Below are 13,913 nucleotides of genomic sequence, written 5' to 3'. Positions count from 1 at the left end.
CTTGCTTCCTGAAATGAATTTGAGAGGATTCCATCATTTTCTATGTTCTGGAAGACTTTAAGATTGATGTCAACACTTCTCTGGAAGATTGGCAGGTGTCGGATCTGACTCCACGGCAGTGAGTTTTTTGTTTTTTTTTTTTTTTTAAAGCACTTAGAACAGAGCCAGGCACAGAGAAACATGTAACATTCTTTTAGCATCATATAAACTGTAGAGTCGCTTCTATTCAGATGATCACAGGGACTGAGTCACTTATTTTCTTTTGTCTTAGTGAAAGGGTTAAAATGTAATAGGTGGCCCGTGAAAACTAGGTTAATCTTTTTCTTATTTCTAGATACTATATTGCTCCCCTCCCTCTGGCCCACACTAAATCTCAATTCTCCTTCAGTGCTATTATCTTGGAGCAACGAAAGATGCAGCCACAAAGATCCTAAGTGAAGTCACTCGCCCAATGAGTGTGCATATGCCTGCAGTGAAGATTTGTGAAAAGCTGAAGAAGATAGACAGTCAGATCTGTGAGCTGAAATACGGTATAATGGAGTAGAGTGCTCTTTCCAATATGTCCAATGCATTGCTAAATATAAGGCCATGCTTTATAGTAAGTCAGGGTCAGAAGGACAGGAGTGCTGTGCTCAGCAATAGGATGATGGACTGACGAATGGTGCCTGGTGATATTTCAGCTTCTTTAAGGGAAGATGGCTCAGTAGTACGGTAATCAGAGTTAGGTAAAACTGCCAATCCAAATAGCAACTGTTCCAGTGACCAAGGCAATGTCTGCTATGCATGTCAAGGAAAACTTTAAAATACACAAAGAACAGCTAATTAGGGTAATTTAGTTCTTGGTGAGAAGTCCCTCAGTGGCGCAAATGGTTAAGTACTCAACTACTAGCTGAAAAGTTGGTGGTTGGAACCCGCCAGGAGGCTCCTGGGAAGATAGCCTAGTGATCTGCTTCAGAAGGGTCACAGCCTTGAAAACCACGCGGAGCAGTTCTACTCTGCCCATACCGGATTGCCATGAGTCAAAAGAACTCCAAGGCCAGCTAACAACAGCAACAGTTCTTGTTAACCTTTTGAGACAAAAGTTGCATGTATTCAAAGATACAAATGTGACTATTTCTTCCTAGGCATGTCTATTGTTATAAAAAGGGAGCTCTGGTGGTGTAGCGCCTAAGGCATTTGACTGCTAACCAGAAGGCTGGCAATTCAAACCCACCGGCCACTCCTTGGAAGGAAGGGTGGGCAATCTACTTCTGTAGTGATACTGCCTCGGAAACACAAGGAGGGGTTAGGAATTAGATTATTACATCAAATCAGTTTTTGCATGAGGAAATAGCCTTAGCAAGGGTGTCTACAATAAACAGGAGGGAAGGAAAGGAGATACCCTATTTAACACATTATCCTTGGCCTTACACATCTCACATTGATCTATTCTTATACTGAATGTTTGATTCTGAGCCAGACTTTTGGATAGATTAAGTGTATGTGATAAAAGACTGGGGAATTTCTCCCTGGCCTGTACTTAACATCTGAAACTCTGCCAGTAGAAATTTATTTATTTTGCTTAAACAATTGTTTTCTGTTACATACCCAAAATTATACTGTAAACTCTGTAAGTAATTTGCATCTAACTTTAAATTATTTTTCAACAGAGCTGTATAATGTGCCTACATACCATAACTACATAGCTAGCTTTAAATAAGTTTAAAGCTGGAAGATAATAAAAAATGACCTATTTTCAATTTGCCAAGGGCAGGACTTAAATTCCAGGGTAGTGATGATAGGGTAGGCATCCCTTTTTATTGGCTTCAAAGTAATGAAATAGACGCAGGAATCCACGTAAACAGTGTTCACTGAAGGAAAAAACTTGTGCTGATTCTTTTAGTCAACACATTTATTTCAAATAACTTCTACTGTTTGCAAGAAATCTTACTGGGCTAGTAAGATATTGAGAAGAAATGGCTACTTCCTAATATTTTGGCAATACTGGCCACTAGAGGCCCTTGGGGAGCTGTGAACTAGTTTCAGTTTTTGTGTTGGGCTTTACTTTGTAGTTTTATAAACTTTAGAGGTTTTCCCCTTTTTAAAATTAATGCCAGATGCTAGGTTCCCCAGAAAAACTCAAAGACACTACTGGCATTTGCAAGAAATAGGGGAATGGAGCCATAGCTCTAAATTCTTCTCCCCAGCTTATTGTTGGCAGGAAAGTTGAGATTGAACTTCAGGTTGTGTGATGTGAATGAATTGGGCTATAAAAGTTTCTGCTTTTAAAGGTCTTCTTTCAAAATGAAATTAACAGACAGAGAAGTGTGCAATTGGATGCTATTTTAAATTAGGAAAGTGTCATTCAGTTTTTGATCTGCGAGAAAGCTTTTGTTTGTTTTGTTTCTTAAAAGGGTGGGGTCACTATAAAAATTCTTAAAGGATGGGGTCTCTGGAGCGCAGGGTGTAGTTAATCTTTAAAAAAAACTTTTCAAATTCAGCTTTTAAATTAGAATACATTTGTTGGAAATTTTTGATAAATCGCTTGACAACTATTTAGATTTTTAAGAGGTTTTTGAATGCCATGTTCTACCATGCAACGGAAACAGGAAAGGCCTCTTAGGTCCTGAGCAATTACTGATTGTTTAATGCCCACTGCCACAGCCATCAAGTTGAATCAACTCATGGGAACCCTATAGAACAGAGTAGAACTGCCCCAAAGGCTGTAAATCTTTACAGAAGCAGACTGCCTCATCTTTCTTCCGTGGAGTGTTTGGTGTGTTCAAACCACTGACCATTTGGTTAGCACCTGAATGTTTTAACCACTGCACCACCAGATCTCTTTGATTGTTTAGTAAATAATCTTCAATGTTTTATCCACAATGCAGCAAACTCCTGATGAAAGAGGAGCATTGTGTCTTCTATAGGGAAATTATAATCATGAATATATGTAACAAGTTTAATTTTTAATTTTTATTTTTGGTTTGTCAGTAGAGAAATAGCAGAGTTGTTGAAATTTTCTGCAGATAATCTGTAAACAAGAGAAGGGTAGTCTTGCTGAAGAAGTTAGAGCTTAGAGAAAAGATTTTTAGGAGCCAAGATTGTTGGCATCAAAGCAATGACATTAGGAAAGTGGGTGTGACCACAAACTAAAACCCAAACTCACAGGCAGGGACTCAGTTTCAACTCATAGTGACCCTATACAACAGAGTAGAACTGCCCCCATAGGGTTTCCAAAGTCTGTAATCTTTATGGAAGCAGACTGTTACATCTTTCTTCTGCTGGTGGGTTTGAACCACTGACCATTTGGTTAGCAGCTGAGTGCTTTCACCGCTGTGAAATCAGGGCACTTCATATTTTCCCCTTATAAGCACAGTGATTCATTTTAGGAATGTTAGTCTTCAGGACCATCCTTATGGAGGGGCAGCAAACATTGCAAAAATACACAAGTCCCTATTTTGAAGCAAGGATCATTTCTCGGAGAAATACTGATAGAATGCTGATCATCCCAATAGCCCTGTACATAAAAAATTTCCTTTAGGTATGTCTTGGTTTCCATAGGAATTGGAGTTGTTCCCCTCTTTGGACTATAGTGTTGTCAGCACCAAGAAAAGTAACATGATTTGCCTTTCTAAATAGTTTCATAGTTCTTGGTTTGTGTGTATGTGTGCATGTTTTTTTCTTTTGTTCTTTAGAAAAGAAGTTGGACTTGGCATCAGTTGACCTGTCGAAGATGAGAGTAGCAGAGCTGAAACAGATTCTGTATAGCTGGGGAGAAGAGTGCAGGGCCTGCGCGGAAAAAACAGACTACGTGAATCTGATTAAAGAACTGGCACCCAAGTATGCAGCGAAGCACCGAAATACAGAGCTCTGAATCTCAGCCGCCAGCACACCATTGATGTAATGGGAGAGAAATGACTCTAGGGTATGGATATGCTGGCCAAGGATAACTGGGAAATGTACTGTGCGAGGCCTCATACTTTTTGTCTTGATATTACACCTCAGAAGTGGTTACTTGATTTTATGAGTACAAACTACTAATATCTCTTATAGTTGTAGTATAACAAAATGTGAAAGTGCCTTTCTTGTGATTTTCTTGAAAGGTTTATGTAGATTATCATTGCCTATCTTCTAAAATTGGGAAACGTGAACTGAGAAATTCATGGAGTAAATTGATTCTGAGAGGAAGGAGAGTTTTCATTAGACCTCTCTCTGTGCACTAGCATGTGTGAATGTGTATGTGTATGTGTGTATGAGAGAAAGAGAAAAACCATAAAAATTTATCTAAGAAAATAAGAAGATCCAAATGAGTAGATATATATATCATGTTAATGGAAAACTCAGTATCATAGAAGTGTCAGTTTTTCTGTGGATACTGATACACACACACAAAAAAAACACAGGACTATGGACAAAGAGGCAGGTACATATGTAGATATGATGATGTTGTTGTTGCTAGGTGCTATTGAGTCACTTTTGACTCACAGTGACCCTATATACCACAGAATGAAACACTGCCCAGACTTACATCACCTCACAATTATTGCTATGTTTGAGCCCTTTGTTGCAGCCACTATGTCAGTCCATCTCATTGAGTGTCTTCCTCTTTTTTGCTGACTGTACTTTATAAAACATGATATCCTTCTCCAGGGACTGTCCATCCTGATAACGTGTACAAAGTATGTGAGGTAAAGTCTGGCCATCTTTGCTTCTGAGGAGCATTCTGGCTGTACTTCTTCCAAGACAGATTTGTTTGTTCTTCTGGCCAAACCAAACAACCAAACTCGCTGCCGTTGAGTTGGATACAACTCATAGTGACCCCTCCTTGGGTTTCCAAGGCGATATCACTATAGAAGCAGATTGCCCAACCTTCCTTCTGAGGAGTGGCTGGTGGGTTTGAACCGCCAGCCCACTGGTTAGCAGTCAAATATCTTAGCCAGTACACCACCATATTCAGCACTCTTTGTCAATACAACATAATTCAAATGCATCAATTTTTCTTCGGTCTTCCTTATTCATTGTCCAACTTTCACGGGCATATGCAAATGGCTTGGGTCAGGTGCTCCTTTTTCCTCAATGTGACATTTTTGCTTTTTTTTTTAATTTATTTTTAACACTATACAGAGTCCTTTTGCAGCAGATTTGCCCAATGCACTACATTGTTTGATTTCTTTTCTGCTGCTTCTATGGGCACTGATTATGTATCCAAGTAAAATGAAATCCTTGACAACTTCAATCTTTTCTCCATTTGTCACAATTGTTGTTTATTGGTCCAGTTGTGAGGATTTTTATTCTCTTTATGTTGAGGTGTAATTCATACTGAAGGCTATATTCCTTGGTCTTCATCAGTAAGTGCCTCAAGTCATCCTCACTTTCAGCAAGCAAAGTTGTGTCATCTGCATATCGCAGATTATTATTGAGTCATCCTCCTCCAATCGTGATGTCATGTTCTTCTTCGTATAGTCCAGCTTCTCAGATTATTTGCTCAGCATACTGATTGAATAAGTATGGTGAAAGGATACAACCTTGTTGCTCTTCCTTCCTGATTTTAAACCATGCAGTGTCCCCTTGTTCTATCTGAATGACAGCCTCCTGGTCTATGTACGGGTTCCTCTGAGCACACTTAAGTATTCTGGAATTTCCATTCTTTGCAATGTTATCCATAATTTGCCATGATCCACACAGTCAAATGCCTTTGCATAGTCAATGAAACTCAGGTTAACATCTTTATGATCTGATGATAGACAATAGATATTTCCTAAAACTTCATATGATTACAACTTTCTTCGTGTGTATAGGCTGTTTGTTCTCTAAATTTTAATGAAATATATTGGCTTAGGACAAAAGAAACAATGTTTAGTTTATCAAATTCACAACTTGAACCCAAAATAGTAACATAAGCAAAAGGTTTTAAGAAGTAAGCTTTGTATTTTCAACTGTAAATAATTCTGTATTCTAACTCCTTTTGCTAGAATGGTGGGACAGGAGGCACTACTTTAAATTAGTTTCCTGTCTGAAAAAAATTTACTTAAAACCTATTTATACAAAGGAAAGAGATCAAGAACCCATAAAAAGATAGCTAAAGTTTTGGCAAATTGTTATCAGCATGGTATTATTAATTGAACTAAACTCAGGTCTTTTTCAATCTTCACTACCACGCGTTAAACAAACTTTTGATAGAGGATGAAAGCATATTAAGACCACCTGCAGGCAACCGGAGCTCTGTGGTTCTTAATGCTGTTTTATTAGCTTTAACTCGTAAAATTGTTTCTAGTTCCATTTTCTGGGCACATAAAAATAAGAACTCATTCATTGTAGAAGTGGTTGCCTTTGTATGGCAAGGGGGAAGTAACTGTAAAGTGGCAAGAGGGAATTTTCTGGGGTGATGGAAATTTCCTATATCTTGACTGGGGTGGTGGTTACATTGGTGGTTACGTGAGTGAATGAGATTGTCAAATGTCACTCAATATTTAATATTTGTTCATTTTATTGGACATAAATTGTAGCTCAAAACAAAACAAAAAAAAACTGCTGTTTGTTTTTACCCCAAATCCATAAATACACAAGATTTAGAAGCCAGACATTCTGAAAAAACTGATAAAACTCCTGGCTAAAAAAATGTTCATCTAAAGGCATAGTGCCTAAGGCATTTGACTGTTAACTAGAAGGTTGGCAGTTCAAACCCACCAGCCACTCCGTGGAAGGAAGACTGGGCAATCTACTTCTGTAAAGATATGCCACCTCACAAACCCAAAAGGGGTTGCTACGAGTCAGAATCGACTTAATGGCAGTGAGTTTTTTTTTTTTTTTTTCAAACAGTAATGGTGTAGAATGGAACATTCCTGGTCTAGTCTTGATTTCAAAAATCCTAAGCAAAAGACCCTTTGATTTTGGCCATACATAAATAATGTCAGTAATTTTTTAAAAGCTTCTCAGGTGATATCAGTGTGATACCAAGTTTGAGAGTCACTGTCCAGGAGTCCCTGGGTGGTACAAAAGGTAAATGCTTGATTACCAAATAAATGAAAGTTTGGTACTTTGAACTCACCAAGAGGCACCTTGGAAGACAGGCCTGATGATCTGTTTGTGAAAGGCTATAGCTTTGAAACCTCTTTGGAACAAATCTACTTTGCACACCCAGGGTCACCATGAGTCAGAGATTTGATGGAGATTGGACTGGTCCTGGATAATCTACTGAAAATTCCAGTAGCTGCTGCTCATGATTGGTGGTGCCTTGGCGTAGCAAGCTCAGCCTTTGCAGTTGATTCTTCCAAGGTTAGGATGGTTGACTTCACAAGATTATGTACACTATCTGGCAAGTTGTACATTTTCTGAGAAAATATATCTGCTTAAGATACTGTGAATTGGCTGGCTATACTGTGTAAGAGATTAATTGACCTGCACTTAATTGACTTAGATGAACTTTTTTTAGCCAGAAGTTTTATCAGTTTTTTCAGATGAAATAAAAGAACACAGAGAGACATATAATACGGTCCACAATACACTACCAAAATCCTTGGAGCTAGATATTCTGGGAATACCTAGTTCTTCAGATTTATAGGAAGGCAGTATGGTGCATGCACTAAATATTGTGTAGTATCCTATGCAAGATTGAATGTTGGCTCCCTAATGACAGAGTGCGTTCTGAGAGCTTCTGGGCTGTGTGAAAATTCTGTGAGACAGTAAACTTGTTCACCTGGTAGATGATATAAGTATTTATGTGTATCCCGCTGATTTGGGTGTTGCACTGAGAAACTAAATGTTTGCTTTTTGTGTATCTCTATTCTTCCTCAATTCTAAATTAATAGATTCTTTGTTCTTTTCAGAAAGGGATCCAGAATTTTCTCCTTCCCAGATTATGTGTGTGTGTGTATAATATACTTTGTTTATTAGAGCAGTTTTAGGTTTACAGAGAAATTGTGCAGAAAGTACAGAGTTCCCATATATATTCTCTCTCCTTCCTACACAGCTTCTCCTATTAACATCATGCATTAGTGTGGCATATTTGTTATAAGTAATGAATGAATATTGAATATATTATTATTAACTTAAATCAGTGGGTTGTGCAATTCTGTGGGTCTTGACAACTGCATAGTACCATATATCTACCTATCATTGTATCATGCAGGATCATTTCACTGCCCTTAAAATGTCCTATGCTTCACCTATATATCCCTCTCTCCTAATCTCTGGCAACAGCTGATCATTTTACCCTCTCTGTAGTTTTGCTATTATTTGTCTGTCTGTCTATCTATCTATCGATATCTTTTTTTTTTTTTTTTTTGCTTCCACAGAAAAGTACACAGTGTCACAGCATCTTGGCTCTGAGCTGAAATGATTCAGAAGCCTCGTTCAGACTCAGATTTTGCAAATGAACTTTGCTTGCTCTAATACAATTTATCAGTGATTCCCAAGTGTGTAAGTTTTATTGGAAATTTTTGTTATTGTAATATAGCATCCTGCATATAGAAAGATAAAAATAGAAAAAGTAGAATGGAAAGAGTGCTGAATTAGAATTTTAATCCTAAATTTGTCTGTGGTGAGCTGTGCTAGGAGAAGACTTGTTTAAGTTTTCTGGCTCTGGGTTTTTCATATTATAATGGAGCTAAGGATACCAAATGAAAGCTTGGCAGTTTGAACCTACCAGCTGCTCTGTGAGAGAAAGATGAGGCAGTCTGCTTCTTTTAACTATTACAGCATTGGAAACTCTCTGGAAGCAGTTCTACTCTGTCCTATAGGGTTGCCCTGAGTCGGAATCAACTGCAGTGAGTATGGTTTAGGGTTTAATAAGGTTGTTAGGAGGATTAAATGGGAAAATGTAAGTAAAATATGTAACAGAGTGCCTGCAATGAATGCTTCAATAGATACTAGTCGAAGCCAAATGGTATGTTTCTTTTAAAGATTTCATTTATTTTCACAGCATTCTACATGAAGGCTGATGGGAATTGGCCCATTTTTACAGATGAGAAAGCTAAGGCAGTGGCTTGCCCACTGAGGCCAGGAAATGCATCCAAGTCACCTGACTTCTGGGTTGGATGCCAATTTGTAGGCTCAGAAATTTAGAGGTGACAGAGTCTATGATTTAGAAATTAGCACTTTGAAGTGACCTTCAGGAAGCAGGCAAATTCACACTTTGTGCCTTTGAGGTCTTAAAGGGATAGAGAAAAATAGTCAAATAAAAATGACCTAATGTGATTGGGATCCAATAAACAATGAATACAATAAGTTATGGAATGGTACTGTGTTCAGTGATGGGCTGTATCTTTCATTTGGGGTTCTACTGCCATGTTTCTGGAGCATTCTTAAATTCTACACACCTTCACAATGCTATTGCATCATGTGAAACACCAGAGAATTTAGGTCAGCCATCTTGTCCAACAATAAAAAATATGATGAATATGTTCAGGGATATTTTTATTGCAGTCACATATACCAGTTGTCTGGAAACACCTGGGAGATTTACTCGTCAGCATATGTCTATATAATATCTATTAAAACTCTTGGAACTCAGTCATTTGAAGTGAACTGCTTTGTGATATATGCTTTATTTGCACTAGTAGGCCATTACTAATTTTGCCAACTATCTTCCTTTTTTAGATTAAGCATTAAAAAAATAGATAATATACTATAATGTGACACTCTTGTTCTAATTTGAATAGTTGCTTGTTTCAAATGTTGGGAAATACAAACCTTTTCTTGGTTTCATAGTAGTGTTAAGTATTTTAATCAAACTTACACTTACTGGAACACACCCTAAATTATACATCTCTCTTCTGGAGTGAGGGAAAAATATAATGATGTAAAAATAACTTAGTGCTTGGAAAAATCCATGCATCTCTATAGAAGCACTTTTGTTCAGAGCTTGTTACTCAAGTCATCATTTTATATCTAGGCCTTCAAGGGGAAATACTGAAGAAATGAAGGGCCATTTAAGGACTTAGTTACTAATTACTGCAGTTGACTCAAATGGAATTTTTCCTCAGTGGTGTGGGTGTTGATGAATTGATTACTTAATATATTTACAGTCATAAATATGGGTAAAAAATATGGTATATTTTATACCATAAAAGGGTATAAGTGAAATGATTATTTCAACTGTGACATCTGTATACTTTTCGTTCCTAAGATCTTGACTCCGATGGCAGTGTCCCTTCCTAGAAAGTAGAAATACTGTGGCTGGGCCTGGTTGAGTGGCTGGGCGGCTGGTGGTAGTTATTCCCCATGGTGAGATTGGTAATCAACTCCATGGTGGAATTTATTGTGAGCAGCTCAGTAACTGCTTTAGGGATGTGGTCTGCTTCCTGTACATAAGGAGAAGGCTTAGGAACAGTCTGTAGCTTATGGCTTGAACCCTACATGTAGCCAAGTCATTGTTCAGTGGCCTACCATGCTCTGCCAATCTTGGGACTTTTAATTGACTTGAGTTAATGGCCTGCTGTGTGGTTTGGTAGTATCAGGACTATGTCTTGTTACTTGTCGACCTTGGGTTTTTCAGCCTCAGCAGGCAGCAGCTGAGTGAAGAAAAGCCTCCAGCTTCAGTGGGCCAGGAACAAGAGGCAGACCTGAAGCCCAAGATTGAGGGGCTTTCACCCAGCCTCTAGAGCCTGGCATTTTGAACTCAGACTTAAAGCCTCCAAATTGTAAGAATAAACTCCTGTTTGTTAAAGCCATCCCATTTGTGGTATATTCTTGTCAGAGCAGCACTAGGAAACCAAAACAAACACATAGGATACCTTTTCTCTTAGCTTCTCTGGACCTACCATATGAAACCAAAAGCCTCACAAAGAATAACCACACACAAGCTTGCTTTTTACCTATGCATGTAAATAGTACCTGGGTATTTCCAGTGATTCCCAGATAATTTGGGGTCAGTTTTACAAGAGAGAAATCCCTGGTGGTTCAAATGGTTAATGAACTCTGATGCAAAACAAAAGGCTTGAATTTAGAGCTCAGCCAGAGGTGCTTAGAAATAAAAGTCTGGTGATTTACTTCTAAAAAATCAGCCCTTGAAAACCCATGGTTCTACTCTGACGCACATGGTATTATCGTGAGTTGGAGTCAACTTGACAGCAACTAGTTTGGTTTGGGTTTGGAAGAGAACTGTCCAAGACACTGAGTGCTTGTTCTGGCCAAACTTCCTCTCCTGCTGTCCTGAATGTCTTCTGAAGATCAGTGAGTCAGTGAGGGCACCATGTGTTCTGGGACCCAGCCCCTTCTTGCTTTGGGGAAGCTTTTATTCTTTCATTGATGGCCTCTTCCACTTCTAATTATAGAATAATGACATATGTTGAAAACTTGCTATTCCCAACTTATTAAATATGTTTAAAAGTTTTAAAATTATGTCCTATATAGTTGTCAAGCAGAAGAAAGGCGTGACAATCTGATTCTGCAAAGATTACAGCCAAGAAAACCTAATGGAGCAGTTCTACTCCGTGAGTAGAGTAATGCATGAGGTTGCCCTGAGTCAGAATTGATTCAGTGACAATGAGGGAAAAAAAGTGTCAAGGGAGAATTGTCCTTTAGCAACAAGTGCCGTAGACATAATTGTTTCCTCTGATTCTGATTCTGTTCTTCCTTATTATATATATGCCTGAGTCATTTTTCCTGTGTATACGTTCTGTAAAACATTCACAGTCATAGTATAAAGGAAGACATTTCAATGCCCATTTTTAAGTAGGCCAACTAAGAGACTGCCTAAACTTAAATAGAGTTTTAAAAGTGAACAGATTGCTAGAAAGAAATATGATGAGAAGACACTTTAGAATTTTGCTAGTTGCACTACTAGGGAGTGGGCATATGGAAAATGTAGGTCCCATTGAAGGTTCTTCATGGTATTGTCCATTAGCACAAACTCTACCTTGAATCTATCATTACTTCTTAATATTTGAGTAACCCAAGTCTGAGGATTTTTTTTTTCCCTTATGACATGATTCTCACATACTGTAGTTAACATGCCAATTTTAGGTATATGATCTAATTTAGTAGTAAAAGTTTAAAAAGAAAACAAATGTGTTAAAGCCTATCAGGTAGAAAGTTAAATATCTTCTGATGATGGACTATCAATACAAAATAATTCTATGCAGCAATTGAAAGACTGAGGTAGATTTGTCTATACTGACATTGAGAGTTCTCTTAAGATACATTTTTAAATGGAAAAAGCAACTTGCAGAACAATTTGTACAGTATAATCTCATGTTTTAAAATACCAGCAAAATCCTTATGTATGTACATAAGCATAGAAAAATGTTTCAAATAATCTCTCTTTCCCTCTACCCACATTATTTATTTATTTATTTATGCTAAAAGTTGGTGCTGAGTTTTATTATATGCTTTCTTTGGGTAAATTTTATTTTGAATTCATTTTGAACTTACAGAAACTTTTAGTTTTAAAATTAGAAGACAGAAGTTCTGTATGTTCTTCCCCAGATCCACCAATTGTTAACATTCTACCATACTTTCCTTCTTTCTTTCTCTTTCTGCGCATGTGCTGTTGTCTTGTTGTTAGATGCCCTCAAGTTGACTTTCTAATAATAACAATCCTATGGGACAGAATAGAACTGCTCTTTAAGGTTTTCTAGACTGAGTGTAGTCTGACTTGACAGCAAAACAACAACAACAAGACTAATTTTAGGCTGTAATTTTTACAGAACATATTGCCAGGCCTTTTCTCCAGCAGAGCAACTTGGTGGGTTCGTACCCATCCAGCTTTTTGGCTAGCAGGCAATGCTTGTAGGGAGCTATTAATAAGTGTTAATTAATATTGTTGTTGTTGTTGTTGTTATTTGCCATTGAGTTGGCCCCGACTCATAGCGACCCCTCCTTGGGTTTCCGAGGCAGTACCACTATGGAAGTAGGAATGCCCAATCTTCCTTCCGAGGAGTGGCTGGTGGGTTTGAACCGTCAGCCTTCTGGTTAGCAGTCAAGTGCCTTAGGCACTATGCTACCAGAGCTCCTTAATATAAGTATTAATTAAGATGTTAAAAGTATCTTGTAGTATGGAATTCCTACTCCCTCCTTTTCTCCCTTGGATCTTGGCTGAAAGCAAAGAGTACCAGAAAGATGTTTACTTGTGTTTTATTGACTATGCAAAAGCATTCGATTGTGTGGATCATAACAATTTATGGATAACATTAAGAATGGGAATTCCAGAACACTTAATTGTCCTTGTGAAGAACCTGTGCATAGACCAGGAGGCTGTTGTTCAAATGGGACAAGGGGATACTGCATGGTTTAAAATCAGGAAGGGAGTGTGTCAGGGTTGTATCCTTTTACCGTACTTATTCAATCTGTGCGCTGAGCAAATAATCCAAGAGTCTGGAACATGGCCTCAGGATTGGAGAAAGAGGCATTAACAACCAGCAATACGCAGATGACACAACTTTGCTTGCTGAAAGTGAGGATGACTTGAAGCACTTAACTGGTGAAGATTAAAGACTACATCTGCAGTACAGATTACACATCAATATATATATATATATAAAAAATCCTCATAACTGGTCCAGTGAACAACTTCACGGTGGATGGAGAAAAGATTGATGTTATCAAGGATTTCATATTACTTGGTTCTACCATCAGTGCCCATGGAAGCAGCAATCAAGACATCAGATGACTTACTGGATTGGGCAAATCTGCTTCAAAAGATCTCTTTCAAGTGATGAAGAGCAAAGATGTCTCCTTGAACACTAAGGTGGGCCTAACTCAAGCCATGATATTTTCAGTTGCCTCTTATGCATGTGAAAGCTGGACAATGAATAAGGAAGACTGGAGAAGAGTTGATGCTTTTGAGCTGTGGTGTTGGAGAAGAATGCTAAGAGTACCATGGTCTGCTAAAAGGACTAACAAATCTGTCCTGGAAGAAGTGCAGCCAGAATGCTCCTTGGAAGTGAGAATGGCCAGACATCGTCTCACCTACTTTGGTCATGTTAGAAGGAACC

The 13,913-nt window shown here is 38.1% G+C and overlaps 1 protein-coding gene across 1 annotated transcript in view; it reads left to right on the top strand.

Annotated features, from left to right (window-relative positions):
- CDNF (cerebral dopamine neurotrophic factor) overlaps positions 1-3,853 on the top strand; it is a 41,700-nt gene extending 37,847 nt beyond the window's left edge. The window contains exons 3-4 of the mRNA XM_007954914.2: positions 389-530; positions 3,675-3,853. Of these exons, the coding sequence (XP_007953105.1) occupies positions 389-530; positions 3,675-3,853 (321 nt within the window). The remainder of the gene's footprint in view (positions 1-388; positions 531-3,674) is intronic.
- Positions 3,854-13,913: the final 10,060 nt, after the last annotated feature.

Source organism: Orycteropus afer, unplaced genomic scaffold, assembly GCF_000298275.1.
Source record: "Orycteropus afer afer isolate SDZICR_OR568_19922 unplaced genomic scaffold, OryAfe1.0 scaffold00481, whole genome shotgun sequence".
NCBI lineage: Eukaryota > Metazoa > Chordata > Mammalia > Tubulidentata > Orycteropodidae > Orycteropus > Orycteropus afer.
Note: the sequence above shows the minus strand (reverse complement) of the source record. Positions and strands in the feature narration are given on the sequence as shown.